The sequence below is a fragment of the Drosophila takahashii genome, chromosome 3R, assembly GCF_030179915.1.
Source record: "Drosophila takahashii strain IR98-3 E-12201 chromosome 3R, DtakHiC1v2, whole genome shotgun sequence".
NCBI lineage: Eukaryota > Metazoa > Arthropoda > Insecta > Diptera > Drosophilidae > Drosophila > Drosophila takahashii.
In genome coordinates this window covers 33,979,053-34,001,351 of record NC_091681.1, presented here as the reverse complement: position 1 = coordinate 34,001,351, position 22,299 = coordinate 33,979,053, and the positions used below count along the sequence as shown (strand labels likewise).

Genomic DNA, 22,299 nt, shown 5'->3' with positions numbered 1-22,299 from the left:
GACTTGTGTTGTGTGTGCTCCTATGCAAATGAGGGGACAATTATGCTGATCAGCGCTAATTGGGGGAAGGGAGCCGAAATGACCCACAGAGTGACTAACCCAGTTCCGTTTCCCATCTTTTCCATCTCATCCACAGGCGGCTGTCCGGCGACGACGAGCTCCCACTGCCTGCGCTGCAACAAGGCGGGCTGCATCAAGTGTCCCATGTACCTGGTGACGGACACGAGGCAGTGCGTCGACACCTGTCCCGCCGGCTACCTGGATCAGTGGTCAGCCCACACGGAGTTCATGGGCCGCGTTTGCGTGCCCACCGGCTATTCGGGACCACTGATGGCCGCTCTGGCGGGTCTCCTAGGTGGCTTCCTGGTCTGCCTATCCCTTCTGGCCGTCGCTGTGATGTTGGTCAAGCGGAAACGTCGGCGAAAGTCCATCAAACAGAAGCTGATCAACGAGAATACGATGGACAGGGCGGATTTCATGAGGCAGCTGAACGAGATGCGTCCGAATGCGGAGTATTTTCTGGCCATGTTGAATGATACAAGGCGGCAGATAAGGAAGCTCTATTTGTCGGGTGAAGTGGCGGCGGCCAATTCGTACAGACCTATTGTTAGGGATCTGGCCAAGCTGCTCATTCTGCTCAATCGACCCATTGAGCTGATTCCCGCCCCGCCGCCGGATTGGTCGAGATTATATACCTGGTCGGAGCAGGCTTTGGAGCGCTACAAGCCGCAGGTGGGCCAGCTGATTGACTTCTTCCAGGCGGGTCATCATCACCAGCACGAGGTGCTGTACGCTGCTCCAAATAAAAAGAAGCAACAGATGCAGCAGGCCAGCATCTTCCGGCAACAGGTGACGCCCACGGCGACACCTCAGGGAGTGGGTGAGCTCATGGCCGGCGATCGGAGTAGCAGTGCCTCCGCGCAGCAGAAGCTCCATCTCTTTGGCTCGCTGATCAGCCTGCACGAGTTCGAGGAGCCACGGGCCTCGGATCCCTTTGGCAGCAGCTTCAACACCCTGAAGAGCGGCAATCTCATCTCTGATCTCAACGCCAGTTCGCTTTGGCTGGAGGATGAGTTCTACAAGCTGGGCTTTCGACCGCAGGACGAGATCACCACGGAACTGTAACTCAGACTCGCAAACTTAATCTTAAAAGAAGTATTATCCCGGCTGGCGGCGCTAGGCGTTCGAGTCTAGTGCCTGTTTAGCTGGGAGAAAGGAGGCAGCATTCCGCCAGGCCATCATCAGCATCATGATCATCTTGAACTCATCATCGACCAGATCAGTTAAGCAAGCAAACTAGTCACGTAAAATCACAAACGAAAACCATCAACACACAAAACGATGCCGTGGATGAGAAGAAGTAGGAGGCAAATGCAAATCGCGTGGAAATGAATTTAGTTTTATGGATTTTACAAAAATCGCAACAATCATGTAACGAACAATATTCAATATACACACTATAGAGATACTATTCAGATAATAATTAAGTGGTTTAGCTGTAGACAAGCGATACTTATAGCTATAGCTTACGTAGACAGAGATTATAAAGCTTAGTGAATACGAAATGGATAATAAAATCGTGTGCCTTAAGAGTGTAAAATGTGTAGAGTGTGTAACAATTTGTATTATTAACCAGGCGCCGTCATCCGACCAAGTCAGCCAACGCTAAGGCTCCTCGTACTTCCAGAGTATGTCGGGTTCCTCCTCCTTGAGCTTCATGAGCTTCATCAGCAGCTCGCCATGTCATGTGTCTTCTTTCACGGTTGTTTCCAGGGGGACCACGGGCTCGGGCACCACCTTCCGCTCGTTGACCAGCCACGACAGCTCCTTGGCATCGTAGCCAATCAGCAGCTTTAGATCGCAGTCAAATTTGTAGGCGAATCGCTTGCCGGACACCTTGGAGATCATATCTCCATCGTAATAGTAGCGCAGCGCCCGCGAAAGCTTCTCGTAGTTCATGGCCGGCTTGTTCTTCTTCTCGCCCCACAGGCGCGCCACGCGATCCGGATCACTGAGCTTGAACTCGCCCTCGGTGCCCACCCACTCGATGATGTCCGTGTGCTCGCAGTCGGTGAGTATTTCGAGTAGGAACTGCCACAGCTGCACTTGTCCATTGTTGCCGGAACCAATGGTGGTGTAGTTGGTGGGGCTCATGGAAGTGGGTGAACTTTCAACGGCTGTTAAGACAGAGATCTCATTAGTTATAAGTTATAGGAGGTGTTCATCCATCTACTCACAATCGGAACCCTTGACTGTTTGGTAGGACTTCCGCATTATCCGCTGTTCCAAGGAAACCGAGCCCGATGTGGTCGTTATGGCAGTGGCTGACATAATCCTAGGTTGCTTGGGTTTCCTCAGCTCCTCCGCCTGTTTGTGCACCACGGACACAAAGTTGCACTCCTTCAGCAGCTGCAGATGCGTCCAAAATACATTGCCCGGATCACGGGGCAACTTCCGGCTGAAATCCTCGTGCGTCAGGGCGCACAATTCCTGGCCGTTGATCTGCCAGTCGCTCAGGTTGATGCCACGCAGCTCGAACTGCTTGATGGCCCACTCGAGCCAGTGCGTCACATGGGCCTGCGTCCATTCGATGGCCGCTTCGGGGATCTTCAGGCGGGCCTGTTCCCGCTTGAACTTGCTGTCGAGGACCCAGTTCAAGACGGGCTTGACATCCTTGCTGGATTCAACGGATTCCTCTTCGGAGTCCTCTTTTATTTTCCGTTTCACGGGCGTTTTGATGGGACTTTCGCTGGAGGAGCTCTTTTGGCTGGCCGTTTCGGGGGGCGAGAGCTGGGCTACCACCTCCTCGGCCAGAGCAGCCAGAGCGGCCTCCGTGGGCTTGAGTACGTCGGCAATATTGATGCGCTTGCGTATGGTTTGGATTTGCACGTTGATCTGGACGAGACCCTCGCCTTTGACGCACTGATCCACGAGGTTTTTGTGGGATTCCAGCTGGAAAAAGGGAATGTTGAGTAACCAAAAGGATCTATAATAGATCGCAACTCACCTCCTGTGCATCCTGCAACCAAAAGGTGTAGTAATTCAGGCACACGCCGATCTTTTGCTCAACAAGTGATCTGTTTTGGGTGAAAGTAAGGGTTATTTGCATGGGAAACATGAGGGTACTCCAAACCAGACTCACTTGAGCATGCTGAGCGGTTCCCGGATGTCCATGTGCACGATGATTATGTCATCCGGCTCAGCCTCCGTTTCCACATCGATGGATTCCTCGAAGATTTCGCTGGCAATCACCTCTTCTGCAAAAATTGTTTACAATTAAAAATCGTGGGTTACAACAGGTGCGTCCCAATTGGGATTTCCCGATTTCCCACTTACCCAGGGCGCCGCCAACACTGAAGCGACGTATTAGCTCGTCCGACAAGTCATTGCTGCTGTCCATCGTCGGTTTATTTCGTAAATAACTGCCAATAATTAGTTATTTTGGAATTTATTTATCTCGTGGATTTTATTGTTGCATTGCGTTATGACCGTTCACGGCGGGTGGGGAAATACTGAAAAAATAGTATGACCGCATTCGACCAGGGCTCCTTAGTCATTCGCCAGTGTTGCCACAAAGGTTTTGATTTTTAACAGTTTTGGCGGTTCTTTTGAAAATATTAAAAGATTAAATTAAATTTGGGATAATAATTTTAAAGATTTTAAAATAAAAAGTAATTGCAAGTAGCCCTTAGTTCAAAAATGCTTAAAATTAAGTGATAATTAAAGGAACAAATTCTAATAATGAGCAAATACAATTTATATAATTTCCTTTTATCTAAATATATTCATATGATTTTCAAATAGTATAATACTAAGATTTTTTTTCTGTGCAGAAATTAAATTCATCTAAAAATGCTCCCAAATTTAGTTCATCATGGGCTATTAATATTTTAAGCCTAACGACCCATAAAAATTAGCAATCTTTCGGGTGACAAAATATGTGGACGCCCCCTCAATTGATTTCCTAGAAAAGCAATCGAAATTAATTGAGGAATTCAATTCGCAACAATAAGTTGATACTCAAGACACCCACTTGAGGGTGAGTGGTTCCCTCTTCATTCGAGACATGGATATGTATTTTCGCCACTTTCTTTCGGTTTAAAGACTCAATTGGTAGACACAATTGGCAATGTTTGTGTGGCGGTATTGAGGAAGTACGTTCCATGCGTTCCCACTGCCAAGTGGAGTGGCAAGTGGTGCAAAGTGCTCCTCATCTTCTGGCAAATGCTGATTAAATGCCCCGTAACACGATCAGTGGGTCAAAACGGTGGGACAAAGAGTGCCAATTGTGTTATCTACTTGAATGGGAGGACAGCGGACAGAGGACAGCGCCAAGTGCACAGAGCACTTGTTAACACAAGCGATTTTCCATGTTCCATGTTCCGAGATATGTAGACAAAGTCGGGAGTTGGGAGAGCATTACCTCATTGTTGACTCAGTTGGCGTTGATGAACGATATTTGCTCGCTTGAATATATCGCTAAATATGTGGATGACATACCTAATTCGTATACCGCTAGAAGAAGTGATTCAATGTCTTCCAGAAAAGTTCCGATACAATATCATCCCCCTGCTAGCCTTGCAACTTCATTTCCCTTAGCTGCTTCCTCTCCCAAAACCAAAAAGCTAATAAACTAGAGTGCGGTTTCGCTTTGTTTGACGACAAACTGTGCTTTGTTTATTTACTAAGCAAGCTGTTGACTAATATTAGCCAGCTGGCCAAATTCAGGCGCTTCAGGTCAGTATTTTCGTTTTTTTTTTGTTGGTCTTTCCAGTAATTGAAGTTGAGTCATTCACTGTCACGGTCATTTCGTTTTAGGTAAGATATTAATAGATATGATAAATTAACTTTCTTATCCCGCTAAACCTTTACTGCTCATTGTATGCTAATGAGGGGTAATCTCATTACATGTTAAGTATACGTCGCATTGACCTTCCCCGGAGATCGAAATCTAGGCAGACCGAAAATTGTCTAGGTCATGACATCCCAGCTGCAGTGGGGATATAAACAGATATACGGATACAGAGAAAACCCAGCAATGACAACGTGGAAAACGAATAACATACACATAAAACTATGCGCAGTCATTGTGGCGCCTCCGACCACCGAAAAAAGGAAAATTCCATTATAGCCGGCTGCCAAAAAACAACCCCTTGGGGTTTTCCTCCTCTGGATTATTTGTCGGTCGAGCGTTCAACTCCACGAGAATTGCGTCACTGGATGGCTAGAACGGCTGGAATTAAATCAATAGGGACAACTCCCACGCGGAGCGGCTAAGTGGAGCACCAGAGCCCGGGACTCGGAGAATTTGCATTTCCGTGGCCCATACAGAATGGCCAGTATTTGGGTCGTCGAAGGATTGCCATTGCTGCAAGGACATTTCAAAGGCGGAAAGTCGGCTTTTCCGTTTTAGCATTTTTCGCTCTGCATTTCATAATTTTTGTTTTCTAATTAATTGGCTTTTTCCCAGTGAGTTATGGCGCTTTTTCGGTCTGCACCTTCGGTCGAAAATTAAGGCCAGGATATGAACTCGTTTGTGACCCGCTTTTTATTGGTTTTTCGAACAAGCCTGAATTATTTATTAGCCAGTTGAGGGCAGTGCAGTCACGTTATTGATGAAACCGCTTAAGTGGTTGGACAAGAAACAGGACATGGATATTGGCGCCTGAGAAATGGGCTGTAGGTTGTAAGCTTTTCATCACCTTTTGGCTATTTCCGATATTATAAATTTACCACTTCGGGGCGTGAGTCAGTCTTGGCTTTCGGACTCGAATTCATTAATATTCCGCGACTGTGTCACCATTGGTCAAAATATGGGAGGAAACACTTGTTTAGATGATTTGCGTATGATTCGGACAATTGATTTGAGTCATCAACACATGGTTTATCCGTTCAGATTTATTATCATATCTTATGTTTCTTATTAATATTTCTGTTTCATATTTTGTGAGGTGTGCATAATTAAAACGATCCATAAATAAATATCTTAAGTTCCGAAAACTTAAAATCATAGGACTTGTAGTCTTGAAAATTGAAAAGCTATTTATAGATATTATAAATAATAATATCTATTTGAATAGAAAAGTCATTTTTTTCTTTATTTATTACGTAATGATGTTAATTATATTTCTTGACTATTACAGTCCGAAATTTAGTTTATTTTTGAAACATATCTAATTTTATAGCCGTTTAATCAACTATAAAAAAAAATAAAAAAATTAAGAATTTAAAATTTAACTATTTTTATTATATTAGAAGAGCATGTAACTTTGGTCTTTGACAAATATTTTTCTCATTTTTTACGGTGTTTTCATTTTGTTCCAAAACGATTTTATTTATTAAGAGTGGTTTTTTTAAAGAAATTCTGAGGAATCACAAGCCATCCATAAATGTTAAAGTTCCTTTGAAGCTTAAAATTAGATTTTAGCACGGATGGTGACTTTAAAGTAACCAAATCCAGGCTTGGGAACTGTTGGAATGTCCAATTGGCCATATATTCTAACATAAGATTTAATATTTTAAAATTTATAAATAACCCAAGTGTACTTATTATTTTGACCAGACCAAACCCGACTTTTTACACAAATGTATTTTAGCATCAAATAGACAGGGTTTCCCTTATTCATTGCTTATTAAAATAGTTCACAACAGAATATCCTTCCAAAATAAAAAGGTTTGAGAGGTCTGGCCTCAATAATAACTATAACCTGTGTTTTAGGCAGTAGTTTATATTCTTTATCAGCATCACTAGCCAAGTCGATCTAGCCATGTCCGTCCGTCCATCCGTTTGTCCATCCGTTTCTACGCAAACTAGTCTCATTTTGGACTCAAGACAAGTTTTGGACAATTAACAGCAAGAAAACACTACAAAAAAATTAATAAAATCTAAAAATATTTAACAAAATGTTACAATTATTTCTTTAAGTGTGTTTGTGCCGGCAGATGTTGGATCTCGAACTCGAACAAGTTCGTTGGCGGCCCGGTGGTTAATTCGGATTTATTTCAATATTGAACGACAGTCGTGCGGCGCACGACAGCGAAACGTGAAGTGCAATCAAAACGTAAAGTGCAATCAAAACGTAAAGTGCAATCAAACGTAAGAGTCGTGAAACCGACGGCGCGATTGAAAGGCGGTATCGTTATTTCGAGGTGCGCGTGAAACCGAAATTTGTTAATAAATAAAAGTGCGGAACGCTCGCGAGTTTGAGTTTTGTTTTTGGCCAAAAGCGATTGCTATAACGCTTATTTGATTAAGTACGCAAGTTTCGTTATTTTTTCTTGTTATCTCTGCGAGTGCGTGTGTGGTTTTTGTGCTTTTGTTGCTGTTTTTGAGTGGGCGGAATTTTGTCCGTGGGCGTTTGTTTGCCATTTAGAACACCATTTCGGCGTTGGCTGAAAACTAGTTAGCCAGACATAAAAAAATACAAACAGACACTCTGCTATTAAAAATTCCATTTCATTCATAGGCAAAATTTCTAAACAAAAGACCGGCAAAAGCTAAATATAAAATATGTAACAGAAATAAATGCGTGACATTGCCCCTGGCGGCCGAGCAACAAAAGCTAAACAACAAAATCTAGGCGGTTTCCATCGATTTGCATTCGTTTTCCCTTCGCTCTAATCAAAATCGAAAAAAGCACACACGCACTCACAAATGCACGCTATCAACAATCAAAGTGTAACGGGCATTGTAAAGTTTCGTAAAACAAGCCAAACGGAATCGAAAAAAAATTAATATTAAAATTTCTTGTTTCATTTTGGAAAACAGCTTGAAAAAAATCCCAAAAAAAATACATATAAAGAAAGCCCTACAATTTTGTTGTGCCAGACAAGTGGAAAAATCAAACGAGGTGAGTTTGGCAATCGTTTAAATTGATTTTTGATTTGGGCACGGGAACGGGAATCTGAATCGGAATGGGGATCCCGAAATGACACGGGCAATTATTGATTTTGCTGGGCAAACGTGTCCTTCGGCCGAATGCAATGCCGGTTCCGAGTTGCTCCACAGCAGCTGAAATTCCCAAGGACGCTGCCAGCTGCAGTGCTTGAACTTTTCACCTCCCTAAAGAAAACTCTCCCACTCCGAACAGCTGGGAAAATTCTCTCGCTGGCTTCGCCGGCAGCATTTTCCGCCTTTCCATGTTGCAATCGTTGCTCTCGTGAGTTTTCAATTTCAGTGCAACGCCGAACAAGTGGCAGCAGCACTCTTAGCCGGCGCTTAAAAGCGGCACGTGGGTGGCTCTTCGGTGGTTCTTTTGGTGCCCCAAGTGGTGTGGGTGGCCAGACCTGCACCACCATTGGGTACGAGAGCCATTTCGGCTCCCATCGAGCACCACTTGTTTGTCCATTCGGCGTGGGTCCATTTCTACACAGAAATTTCATTGTAAACTTTTTATTAAATAAAAATGTTCTGTAAAATATTCTACTTATTTTTTTTTATTGATTTTTAACAAAAATATATAATTTTCCTGTTATGGAAAATAGTGAAAAATGTGTGACTATCATTTTCGCGTACACAAAAATGAATGAAAAATTACTGATGCCGGTTTTAAACATATTTCGTATGAATAATCACACATGTTAATATAGTGTCTGTCTGACATTTTAATGGTGTTTTACAATCAGAAACAATGTCTATTTAAAAGTGTGATTGTCATAAATTAATTTTGGTAGATTTCAAGAAAATATAAAATTAATTCTTTCGCTTGAAAATATTATTTTATTTATTTATTTATTTTTAAAAATTTGTTTTTGTGCGGTTTATTTATTTGTTGTTAAATTACCGAATCGTTCTCCTAACTTTTGTTGCTGTGTGCAGTTTCAGCAAAGGAAATTAAAAGCCTCTGGGCAATTGGGTCGCCAGCATATGACAGCGGCTAAAGCTCCTGGCAGTAATGCTTCTATAAACTATATTTACACCGAGCCCACTCAATAAATTTGCCTTTGTTAATTTCGCGCTGCACATTTTCGCATTAATTAAGTTTCAGTGGTGCCCAATCAGGCGGCAATCAAGTACAGTGGGCACTCAGAGACAAGATCGCACTGGTGGCGGGTAGTTGAGTTTCATTTTTATCGCGACTACAGCACTTTTAATTTAACACTAGAGCGATTTTGTCGGCCTTTCAATCAGATTTGAGCCAGCGCAAGCAAATGTGAGGCTTTAATTAGATAAAAGTCCTGCGATAAGCGGACTTACAAAGTTGGCGAGTGCGCCAAAATAAAAAAAAAAAAACACACAATATATATAAAAGGGGCTCGTTGTATCCGGCCCATTGTAATGTTTGAGTTTCCGAGGGGTTCCCTTATCTGGTTATTTGATTTACATTTGGGTATGAGCTCATCGGCGGCTGCAGATTCGGTTTCGCACTCAGGTAGCCTGGCAAACCAAAAAAGATCAAGTTCCCTATTTGGAATACTTTTACCCAAGAAGAATCCTCCCTTCAAAATTATAATTTCCCCCATTGCCGCATTGATTTCACATTATTACCCCTTTTGGCGCGTGTTTTCAATTTATTTTTAGTTAAATTGCCCTTCGATTGTGTCTTTAATTCGGGTGAAATAAATTTCCTTTATGATTCCTAACCCCCTCTTGATTGTTATTGTGAGATTTAGTTTTTACCCGCTTTTCTATGGCTGCATTTGAAACGGGGCTATTTGCATAATTGCATTTGCCGTTCATATATAGGGCGTCCCACCTCTTTCCACTCCAATTTCAGGCCATATTTTCACCCATGTATTATTTGTACCACCCATGGAGTTTTAGTTGATTGCAGCATTTTGTGGTTTCCCGTTGGTTTTCATTTGGTTTTTCCCCCCCAATGGATTCGGCTTACCTTTTTGTGGTTTCGCACCTTGTTGGGATTTGTCGGGGAATTGAAAGGGGAGGATGAGAAAGTCTAGGCTGTCAGACTTTTTCGTTTTTCTTACAAGAAATAACCAAAAATTTCCCAGAAGCGCATTTATTTTCCACTTATTATCAACATACATTTTTTTTCACTCTACTTTCTGCATTTCCACCTTAAACATATGGGAAATGTAATAATGCAATAAAATGTTTCGAGTTCACAATCGCTCTGCCCTTTTAACGCAATATTTAATGCTTTCTTACGTCGCTTGATAGGCTTTTTATTGCACAATTCACGCGTAATGTTTGTTTTTTGTCTAGGCTCAGGCCCCTCGGAAAATTGTTGCTAGTTACATGAGTCATTTGATAAGAACAAATGATAATTGTGGCGCTGTTGCTATGAAAATAACAACAATTAAACGAGGCAGCACCGAAATTTGTATGCTCATTAAAATGGAAAAGCGAGAGCACAAAAAGAAGCGGAGAGGAGAGCACAAAAGTAGAACTATTTCAAGTGCAAAGTGAGGCGAAACATTCTTTCGCCCACCTCATTTTCAGTGGGCGGTGGGTGGTGGGTGTGGCGACATTTTCCCCTCTCATTATCGCTCTCTTTCTGGCCTTTATTCAAGAATTATTCATACACGGGTCTATATGCAATATCAAACAAACACGCTACAACAATAAAAGCAGCTGCTTGTAGAAAACGCATAAAAATTTAAAATTTTTGTTGCCACCTTCAAGGTCGCAGAATATCGTTAAAATGCTTGTCGTCGGCTTGAAGAACCAGAAAACAAAAAGCATTTGTTTGCCATTAAGCTATACGTAGATCAGCTCTCTATATTCATATATACACAGTTGATTGCAACGCTTTCAAGAGCATAAAATTGAATACTAAATATGGGAGTGAGAATTTCATTCATTCATGTGAGGTGTCATGATTGATAAGGCATTCGGCCTGATAAACTTTTTGCCTAATTCTCTGCTTGACTTTCGGTCGAGCGTTATGAATATTAATGGTCCGGTGACGTCAGCAAGTGCATTTGACAGATGACAAAACAAAAGATCAAATGCAAATGGGGAGGGCAGCCAACTGAATGAAGATGAATGGGGTTTGGGTCTGAATGGAAAGGGCCAGAGCTAGAAAAAAAAAACATATGTTAGTGCATTCATGATTTTAGTTTCTAAATAATAAGTTTCTTCTTATTTTAGTTTATAAAATTATTAAATTAACTTTAATTGTGAAAGAAACATTTTTTGAAAAGTAATTATAATGTAATTTCAATTATTTTTCACAAAAAAAATAAATTTCTCATTATTTTTATGTTTTAAAAAAATATTATGTTTGAAAATTAGGCTACTTTTGTCTTTAGCCAAAAAAATAAATTTGGTCAGAAAAACTAACATTGAAGGTGAAAGAGCTAAAGTTACAAAAACAAAACAAAATTCACATAATCATGGATGAGGCGGCGGTTTTCTCATTACCACCGAAAAGCTGACAACTCGGGCTGTCAGAAACATTTGACATTTTCATTTGACTTAGTCAGCGGAGAGACAAAAATAGCAACAACAACCACCTGCAGCACCCAGGGCGTAACTAATTTGACACACCAAACAGAGGGGCAGGGGAATTCCCCCAAAAATGCACCGCGTTACGGTCTATCTTCCATCATTTCATATATACTTCCAAATACTATATACATCAACTGTCCTAAGGGGTCAAAAGCTCAACAACCATCATGCAATGGCGTTAAATTTTTATGCGTGCTTTGGAATTATGACAGAGGGTTTTCTTGGGTGGGAGGTTGCGTTGCAATTGTGGGTGTGTTTTTTTCTGTTTCTGTTTCATTCATTGCTTGATCACGCAATGCAGATGGAAAGGCCAGCATTTTCCGCCTCAAGATAGCAGGCCAGAATTCGCTATCTTTTATGTGGCATAATACCGGGAAGTGGATGGAAAAGAAGAGGTAAGGCTGGCACCTTCACAACCATGACATCAACTTGGCAGCGAGGCCTTATCTATATGGAGACATCGCAATTTATTAGATTGTGTGCTCTTAAGTTTATCACGTAAATTAAATATTTTTGTAATCTCATGTAATTGTTGAAGTGGAGATAGCGCCAAAGATAGCACTAAGCGAAAATGATCTCAGAGTTGGCTAATTAGTTGGAAATATATGTAAATTAAAAGTTTAAAATAAGAGCAGTATAAATTAGGTTATAAATTTAAATAAGTAATTAAATATTTTCCATTATTAACAAATACAATAAAAAACTGTAAATAATTTTATAGAACTCACACATATTTTTGAATATTATACATTTAATATTTGTAATATCAAGTCAGAAGTTACCTTACTTTTTTACGTGTGTCATTCAATTCCGAAATAAATTTGATTCCAATATCGAATAAACTTGAAGACCGAAAGCCCCAATAACCTTGAAACGATACTAGGCCCGCTGCCCGGCTTACGTCACACTTGTGTCCACAAATAGAGCTGAAAAAAGCGGATAATGTCCGGCTCCGAAACATTAACCCACTACCACCCCCTGGTGACTGAGCGTCGCACACAAGTGACAACGATGAATGTCACCCAACTTTTGACTGAATGAACACGAAATTGGAGCGCACGCTTCATTCGCCCAAACGGTGTGCCGATAAAAGCAAAAAAAAGAAACAACTACAAATCAAGTGAAATAAAATAGATATGGAAACAAATTCGGATGATTTACGGCTCCTTCGATAGGTCCAATGGCAGGTTGCTCGGCCAGTGGCCACTCATCAGATCACCTATAAAAATAGACAACCAAAATAAACGTAAAGGCGGAAAACATCGAGGAAAACTGGGGGAATCAAACGCATAATTCTGAACAAATAAACGGATATATAGAATCCGCATTCTGAGGCGAGCATGTGGGGAAGATAAAAACACCTCTGCCCAGTTGAGAAAAGTGCTAAAATTGTTTATTGGCTAATTTCAATGACCAAAAATGTGCAAATGTTTGCTCAATTAAAATGCCATTCCGCATAGTTTCGGTTTAGCAACTAAGGATGCTCAGTAGGTTTTAGTAGTCGATTTTTTCTATACCCTAGAACTATAGATTTGTAGAAATGACAAATTTTCAAGAAATTTAAAATAAAAAAACAACAAAACTAGAAATTAATATTTTAAAATTTTACAACCTCAAAAATATTCTAATAAAGGTAATAGAACAAAAATTTCTCGAAGAATGTTCGTATTTAAGAAAATTGTTTTTCAATAATGCAAAGATTTGGCTAATTTTCATAACGTTTTCAGTTAATTTACTGGGCCATAACTTTTAGTTTAATAGTAGAAATGTTTTATTGTTAGTGAGAGTGCGCTGAACTTTAAGTGATGTAATTAGAATTTTACGGATGGTCGTAAAGTGATGGCTCATGTTAAGCATACGACACGTGCGCCGCAATGGCTTATTAGCGAATTGGCGCCGAATATTGGCGCTATCAGGTTCTCACTTTGTAGTTCTGTTCTTGCTATTTTTTGCGCTCACAAAATATGATTGATCTGCGCGGTGAAGTATTTTTGACGCCACCGCCGTGGGATGCTGGCGCTGACCCAGTTTCGTTATTTACTTTCAATACTATCCATGATATATTCGCCTGACACAAAGGAGAACCAAAAATAAATTCTCTGAGCTGTGAGTAAATTGCTTATTTATATTATACCGAAAATGTGACAACGATGACGTCGTCATTGTCGTACAAAGAAAACAAAACAAAACAGACTCAAAAAAACCAAACAAAAACTGGTGCTATTAATTCGCCATATCCCCTTGGGTTTTCTGTATTGTTTGGCTTGTGGTCTCCACTTAATTGGTTTTTTAGCCTACCCAAAAGCTCTGAACCCAAATGATCCGTCATCATCGCGCATACGTATACGTAATATTGCACTCGGCAAGTGCTGCATTTTGTGGGCGTTTTTGTAAACGCTCTGTAATAATCATACAGACAGAATGGTTATTCGTATGCCATAAAGATAAATAAATTATTAAGTGCTCAAGCGCCTGACATGAGTAATAATTTGCATTGCTAATTCGCGTTTGTTAACCTGCCACGGGAAACAATTGACAGAAGCCAGAAAAATTATATACTTTTTGGTTGTTCGCGGGGGAAGAACTAAAAGTAATTTATAAATACGAATGTTTATGCCCAAATTAATGTCGAAGAGTCGCATCCGAATTCTGCGAAGCCATTAAGTCATTAGAAAAAGAGCTTCTTCTTTAGACAAGTGTGAAGTTGGCAATTTTGTTTCTAAATTTGTGCAGATTTTGGCTGTCACATTTTTAACCTCGGGTCAATGCCACACTTGTAACTCCAATTTTGGGAGCCAAAACCCTTGTCATTGTCACACGACAAATGAATAACCCAAGAATAACCCAAGACAAGGGCATCGTCGACCATGACAATTACATAATTACCAACTTGTGTGTATTCCCAATTAACTCGACACTCTCTTTTCCAACAATTTTCTTGATTGATGACACCCGTAGCAAATTCAGAATGCTGCAGTGTCCTTTGCGTTCAATATTTACACTCGTTAGGCAATAAAAGTATTGAACATCAATTGAACCAATTTCCAATTTCGAATATCCATTGTGAGGGCTTTTGAAGTCGAAGGCTGTACTCAAAACAGATTTAACCCAATAAATGTCGATTTAAAATGCATAATGTCGCCGCTAATTGTTACAACAAACCACAAAATGTATCGGGATGATGGGTTGGGATGGGAAGTGCGGGTCATCCCGGGTTCACTGATTATTAATTAAACGCCAGTTTAATTATGCGACTTGTTAGAGACGCACAGACAGTCGTTCAGTACTCATGTAATCACTCAGGGTCTTTTCCCCGGCGTTTTCCTCTGCGGTCTGCGTCTTCAATTAAAATTCGTTCCGCCGATAAAATTGATCGTCGTCGAGCGCTGGCGAGAAGTCCAAAAATTGAAAGTTTACGAGCTCGCCTTTTTTTGGCAGTAGAATGGGCCTTCGGCTCTTATGTTCTTGGCGCCCAATCGAATGTCAAGTATGAATCCATTGACGACCATTTCTCTCGATGGCCCTTTTGTCGTGACAATTGTCCGTCTGTCTCCCTCTATATCTTTTTTTATTACTTAATATCTTTCATTTCTGTTTTGGGTAAAGTATTTTGATTGTTTTTTTCTCGGTTCCGAACGAGGTTCCTCTGCAGTTCTTCGCGGTCTTTTATCGGGTGCGGTTCCTCGACTTTGGTTCTTTCGTTGGTTTTTTATTTTTGCATTTTTATTCTGCTTTCGATGTTTGTCTGGCAAAACCGAAAACAAGTAAGATTCGCCGATATTCGATATTCGTTTTGGGGTCTCCGCTTTTTGGTTTCGGTTCGCTTTTCTGACATTGAACTTGCCGCTTAATCATTGTCAAAACACACGATCACCAATCGCCGATCGCCTATGCAAACAAAAAACAAGCGATTGCATTCAAGCTTTCGATAAACAAATTTAGTTTTCTTCTGGTTTTATTTATTTTTTGGCCGCTCGTATTTGCATTATAAATTAGTCTTCAATTTACGGCGCAAACATTGACAAAAGTGACATCATAAATTGTGCACAGGAAAAGGTGTTAAATGGTTCTCTGATTTGATTTATATAAGTGGCGTAATAATTAACACTAACACAAATGATAACTTATTTTTGATTTTTTAAATAAAATTGTGTTTATATAATTTTTAACTCGTAAATTGATTGGATGGAATATTTTTTCCATTCTATACCAATTCCATTTCTATCTGTGTACCGCTCGGTGTCAATATTTTATGTGCTGAAAGATTTTTTTAAAGCAAATAACAAATAAAAGCAGCCGTAAATCCAGTAAATCCGCGAATCTGTGGGCGCAAACGATGCAGATGCGTGAAAAATTTGGAGGGGAAGGGTAATTGAGCGAAAAGCGAAACGGAAATGAAGGAGCTAAATGTTTCAAGACGGAATGATTTTGTTGGCTATTTTTAGAGGAATTAAACATAAGTCGGAAGAAATAAATTATTCCATCAGTGCAATATCAAGCGAATGTCAAGGTAAATTAATCGCTGATGAGGTCAAGTCAAAGGTTTAGATTCCACGCCCCAGTGATTGCAGTTATGCGATGTGATTTACTGACTTTGAACTCTGGGGTCAATCTTTTATCTTCTGGTCAATTTGCTGAAGAACATTTACTTATTTCATGTTTGGTTTTTCTTTTCCCCAACCCACTATTTTCAGGCCAAAGAAGACAACATCTAGCCAACGAAAAGTATTAAGAGGAGGCCAAACCCAAAAAAAAACCGAGGACCCATGCAAATTCTGGTGAAATCTCTTCGCTGGAGCTGGAGTTTCAGCTAGTACACAGATACAACTGGCAGATAGATTGCTTTGGGGAGCACATTTCCTTGGTACTTTGGTACTGGGACGACAGTGGGACGAGACTGTTTGTTTATTGCATCCATCGAGGAGATCCCGATCCCAAACCCGAAACCCCATTCCACACGATGCACGCCATAGATCGTCGGTTGCTGGTGGTGCAATAGCAATAGCAATCGCCAGATAAATTCTAATAAATAGCCAGACAACAGAGAATACTTGGCATAAAAATAAATAAGAATCGAGTGGAAGAACGCGGAACGAACAGCACACAGCGAACTCCGCACGCATTGCCACAGATTTTGGAAACTGGGAATCTCGCATTCAGTTTGAGGTGTCGAGTGCATTGGCCAGACCGATCGGGTCATAATCCCCACGGACCCCTCTGGACCACTTCTGGATTTCTGAGGCATCATAGACGTAGGTCGCGGCCAAAAAGTGTTCCAAGGCAGGAGCAGAGGCAACCGGAGCGAGGTGTACACTTTTGGCACCATGGAGGGCGGTTACGTCAACGAAGGTGAGTTGCAATTAAGTCCATGAATCCACGGTTTTAAGTGGGTGCCATGCGATATTACGAGTTTATTGCGCGAATGCCTTTCTGTAATGATATTCAATTTCGAATTTGGAATGCTGTTGATTGCTTGGAGATTTATTGAATTTTTCCTCCTTTTTTCTGTAATTTATTGGGCCTGTTTCTTCATCTTAACAGCTTAAATTGTAAATGAAATCCCATGTACTTTTCGGTTGGTTTACCTTCAAGCTATTTTGAGCCTAACAGAAATATGGAGAAAATGGTTCTTAATATTTCCATACATTTATGTTTCTTTCACGCAATTCTGGGATAATTTGTATGTTTTTTTGGGTAAACTGCTTCTTTTTGATATCTTTAAAATTATGCTGTTTATATTAATTCTCGCTTGAAGACCATTTTTAAAGTATTAAGCCCACAATATCTGATTCTGTTTATGGTAAAACAGCCTGTAAAGGTAACAACAACTGTTAAAGTGTTTCAATTTACATATAAATTTAAATTAGCCTAATAAGAAGATAATTTTTTCTCAGTTCAGATTAAGTTTGCTATTAGAATTTTAATTTTATTTCCAATAAAATTCAAAATAGAATTCTGTTCTTTGGTTTTCTGCAAATGTGCTAAATATATTCAAACCCCAAGTAATTTTAATTACTGGCAAATTGTTTATTTCATCGGCTAATTATTCATAGTCAGCGAACAGTGCATATAGGATATATACAGACGCCATATAGACACTTACATCATGACTGTTTTCGACAATAAATACGGATATTTTCTTTTATTTATTTTGTGGTTTCTATGCGATCAGCTCACCTACAAATACCTAAAAATATTTCTCGCACAATGCAAAAATTCATTCAGCAAAATGCCAACAGATGTTTGAGCGAAATATTTGACTTTGAATTTGAATTTTAGCGAATATCTCAAAGAGATCTCTCTGCACAGTGACACCGAAAATCTGCAATTTATTAGCAATGCAAAGGCGAATGCAAATGCAAATTATTCAAACAGACACTTCACTCACCATTAGTCAGAGCACTGAGGCAATACATCTAGATTTGCAATATTGTTTTTTCCTTTTTTTGTATATTTTGGCAAACACTTTGGCTAATAGAAATAGACAATTACGTTACCTGAGACTGAGTCACAAGCACATCACTAACCCAAATCACCGAATTCTTTATTGAAATACCTGCTGCAGAGGATTCTGACGCCATAATGGGTGTGGAAAGTCCAGGTAAATTAAAAGATCAACCATCTAATTACTTGTTTAGCAAACGTCTTCATAACCAGCACATAATTACGAGAGTCTGGCAAGTGGGGAAACTGGCTTAGAGCGTGGATGGGATGTGACGCCCAATTAAAGTCTGAGATATGAGACATAAGAACGAGCATAGAGCCGGTTTTCCCACAAGTGGTTCCCCCAGATCATCGTAGGGCCTCCGCCTCCCTAGATCAATAAAATCGGTCGCTGACTCTATACGTATATGTTATGACGCCACAACTGCCAATGTCGCATTCTATTTTTGCTTTGTTTTTATTTACATAAGAGGATTAAAGAATGTAAATCACAGACCAAATTGGCCATGCCCCTCATCTTAGATTCTATGAACGAGTACGGGAGTATCGGTATGCAAAAAACCTATCCATATCCATATCTTTGTAGTGAAAAACGAACCGTAAAGTAGTCAGCCTGCTGACATAAAAGGCAAAACTGTCTGTCAGTCAGGCGGATGCTGGGGGATTTCAATTAATATTCATTAGGAAGAAGGCAAAAACTGTCATAAATTATCGGTTTCGGACAGAATGTTCCTTGAGCGGCGTCTTCAAGTATGAGGCGTCAAAAGTGCAACGCGGTCACGTCTTTCATGGTTAAAAAAAATGTTTTCGGGGCAATCCTATGATGTCATTTGCGGAGGCCAGCGTTTTTTTAAGGACTGCAAACGAAATAAAACGATAATAAATTGGCAGTCGAAGCCAAAAGCCAAGCCATTCAATTTGATTCCTGGAATTCTTGGGGTTAGCATAAAATCTCATATATCTTGTGGATCCACTGATGCGGTTTCTCTTTCGTTTTATCTGCCCAAATTCGCTCTACTCCGCCTCCTCATTCCAACTTCAGCCAGATTATCTTTTTTTCGATATATTTATTTGCTCTCGAATACGGAACATAAACACACTTCACAGCTGCGCAAATGGTTTAATGAAGACATCTGAGTGCGCCATTAAAATATAATTAAACTATGTTTAGCGATCGTATTTATGACATTGGAAAAATGTTGTAAACAAAGGGAAATTATTTTGTAAATCAAACACTAAATTAGTCATGGCTGGTTCGCTTTTACAATGACCTTGTGACCTTGCGCGGGCTTTGAACTATAAATTTTATATTCACATGTCTGTAAGAACTTAAATAAAAGCCCAACGATGACGGCAGCATGACAAATGCCACTGCCCCAAAATTTATGGGCAACATTTGCGGACATTGGCTGTAAAAATACCCTATGAAGAGCGTAACAGAGTTTTGCAAACTATTCAACTATTTTAAAAATTGAAAGATAAATATTAATGAAATAAAATAAATAAATTAAATATTTCCATCTTTAGGGTTTACAAGTTTGTAATCCATACTTTAAGCTTTTCTATTGTTTATTACTAAGGGTATTTTAAAAACGACTAGTCTCACCAAGTATATCACTCATATATGTTCCCATTTGTTTGCTCTTCAACTTGACCTTTACCGCATTGCGTTGACAAGAATGAGACTATTTACATAATGAGACCAGATAAGCTATCAAAATTTGCATAAACCTCGTGAAGAAGCCGAAATAAAGGCGTTAAGCCTAACGCCTCCAACTTATGACAGATATAAACAGATATAAAGTGAGCCAAAAACACGTTTAAATTGCCGTCCGACGACTTTGCTTGGGAATTTAATTTTTTTTCCGAATCGTTTAAGGTGTTCAATTACACGACATGGAAAATGCATCTCAAGTTGCTCAATGTCGGAATTTCGAATGGTTTGTTATTCGATATGATTTACTCTTACGATCAATTGTCCATGGGTCTTTAAAGACTACTCAGTGACACAATTTCTGAACCGTCAATATAAACAAATTGCCGCTATTCGATCATTTTTCTATTTTCACCTACTGTCCGCATTTCCCTGAAATGTCAGTTTTCATTGCCGGGGGACTGGGGAAAATATTTATTCTCCACTTCCATTTGTGGTCCAAGTTCAGGTCACAATCGCTGGCCAATTGATCGGTTGCATTAAGAAGAGCACGTGATTTGCATTTAGATTGTTTTTGGCTTTTGTCCTCGCCCAACTGCAACCGAATTCTTCACAAGCCGCCGTGTTTATTTGCATTGGCGCCTTGCCGGTTTTTAAACACGGGAAAAAAACAATAAACAATATATTAATATAAAATATTTATTGATTTTAAGGAAGTAAAAATTACATATTACGAGACATTACTAAAAATATATTTTAGAATTCAATTTAAAATCGTTTCTTTAAATTAATTAAGATGAAACTTGGTACCTGACTAAATATTCTTTAAACATTTTTTCCTAATGATTTTACTTATTACTTTTTCTAATTCCCAACTCCATAAGCTTCCTTTATATAAATCTAAACTTTTCGCAGTGCATTTTGCCGGTTTTGGCCCTGAACGATTACCGACTTGACCAACAACCGGCGGCAAAACAATCATGGAAATGACGTCAGCTCGTGGCGCTCTTGTGGATACAATTGAAATCAATTTGCAGTAGCGCCAATTGCTGTTGACATATTTCATCTAAGGCGTTTCATTTCATTCCGAGCTAATGAAAACTACACATGCAATTGCTCATATGGATATGCAAATTTTATTAGTCAGCCGCTGAGTTTTTGCGCATGCGCAGCCATGTTGGCGATTTTCTATAAGCAGTGTTGCCAATTTTAAGCATGAGAAAGTCATGGAGTCATCAAACTTTGGGCTACCTTATATGGTTAAATAGTTTCAAGATAGCAAGTCAACTTTGAGCTGTCATCTTCCGAGTAAAACTTTGACCATTTTGTTGCTGACTAAGAACAGCCTCAGTCATTTTTGTAGCCGATTTTATCTTGGCTAAGACTAACTGCCTGTCAAATCTTAAGCATTTTGCAGCCACATTATTTTGCAGCTTTATCGGCAATAATAAAATTAAATAATTTATTTTAATGGTCAGCCGAGTTAAATGGGGCTAAGTGATTTTCGTTGTAGATTTCAAGCTCGCTCTTTGGCATGCAAAATTGTGGTTTTTCTTTTTAGGATTTTTCGAGAAGCGAAATTAGTCAAAAAATGGTATGCAGTATGGAGTAGAAAAGCACAAAAGACCAGGGGCAGCTCGTGACTTAGCCACCGACATTGCGGATTGTGGATTGGAAATGCATCAAAGTAAACGGCGTTGAAGGCGAAAGATGCTATCCATCATAGTCTGTAGCCAGTAGTCTCCTGCAACAGAAAAGCCGGCACGTATTTGAAGCCCCGTAGATTGGCGTTTAATAGTTAGATAAATTGTCGGGCCTCTGGCACCTGAGCTGCATATAAGACCGGGGAACTCTCGGCGAACGTTTGTCATAATGCGGAACAGATTCTTATCTGCCATTGTATATGCTCGAGTGCAGATACAAAGACAGTGGGTGAAGTTAAGTGCAGATTTATGGTTACTATCTGTAGTCTGCGATCTCAGTAAACTTTACCACCCACACAACTCATAATTGGATTACTCCAAATTCTCATAATTGCCATCCGTAGGCCAGCTCTAAATTGGCCAAATAAAAACAGAATTAAAGGAAATGTACAAAAAAATCCCCATGGCAATTAATCAATTTTTATAATGAAAATCGGACCTTGGGCTGCGGTGGCGTAGGCTGTTTCGACGATTGGACACTGACAAGCCCTCGGGCACTGAGATCATATAGAGGGTTTTTTTCTTCGAATATGTTCTGAGGTGTTGCGGGCTTCATTAAACTCAAATTAGCTGCCCCTCTCGTGGCAGCGAATAAATGACAACGATAAATCAAAATACCATCCAATGCCACAATTGCTATTTGGTGGATATGGTGGATCAGAGTGCCTGGATAAGCCCACACATGCGAGATCTTAAGAATTCTCTTTTTCCGCGAAAACCTTACTCACTGAGGTATATTAGCCATCATTTCCTTAGATCTCCTCATAATGTCTTACTATATTTGTAGAACTTTAAGCACACTCACACACATTTTTGAAAGGCAATTATAAATAAAATGTTTCGAAAATACTTTCACCAAAAAGGCGACAATGTCAGTGCCAGCTAGCTGAAAACGAGAGCAAAATAATTTGGACTACAGCCAAATGGCCAGCGATTAAATGAGCCTCATAAAAAACAAAAGCTAAAAAACAAAACAAAACGTCAAGTTCACAATGTGAGTCCATAATTCGAAATGCAAATATTTCCTGTGTGCGAAAGTAAATAATAATTTATATATAACAAATATAGATGGTCAGGCATGTGTA

General features: G+C 39.9%; 3 protein-coding genes across 7 annotated transcripts in view; 2 read left to right on the top strand and 1 right to left on the bottom strand.

Moving 5' to 3' along the window:
• Positions 1–1,600, top strand: part of T48 (FU domain-containing protein T48) — a 41,265-nt gene extending 39,665 nt beyond the window's left edge. For both annotated transcript variants that reach the window (XM_070217709.1, XM_044395459.2), the window contains exon 4: positions 137–1,600. In XM_070217709.1, the coding sequence (XP_070073810.1) occupies positions 137–1,125 (989 nt within the window). In that variant the 3' untranslated portion in view covers positions 1,126–1,600. The remainder of the gene's footprint in view (positions 1–136) is intronic.
• Positions 1,379–22,052, bottom strand: Ets97D (DNA-binding protein Ets97D). Its single transcript, XM_017140825.3, has 6 exons — positions 21,943–22,052; positions 3,337–3,605; positions 3,143–3,257; positions 3,008–3,077; positions 2,238–2,952; positions 1,379–2,177 (listed from the first exon to the last, which is right to left on the bottom strand). The coding sequence occupies exons 2-6, from the start codon at positions 3,398–3,400 to the stop codon at positions 1,744–1,746; spliced, it is 1,398 nt and encodes a 465-aa protein (XP_016996314.3). The 5' UTR covers positions 3,401–3,605; positions 21,943–22,052; the 3' UTR covers positions 1,379–1,743.
• The window catches only part of LOC108056813 (aminopeptidase N), a 31,759-nt gene continuing 16,562 nt past the window's right edge, over positions 7,103–22,299 (top strand). Inside the window, exons 1-3 of one of the 4 annotated variants that reach the window (XM_070217706.1) lie at positions 7,103–7,254; positions 7,769–7,850; positions 16,108–16,762. In XM_070217706.1, the coding sequence (XP_070073807.1) occupies positions 16,738–16,762 (25 nt within the window). In that variant the 5' untranslated portion in view covers positions 7,103–7,254; positions 7,769–7,850; positions 16,108–16,737. Of the gene's footprint in view, positions 7,255–7,768; positions 7,851–13,375; positions 13,520–16,107; positions 16,763–17,980; positions 18,015–22,299 lie in introns of those variants that run through there. The other 3 variants (XM_070217708.1, XM_070217707.1, XM_044395528.2) reach the window with 3 other exon arrangements.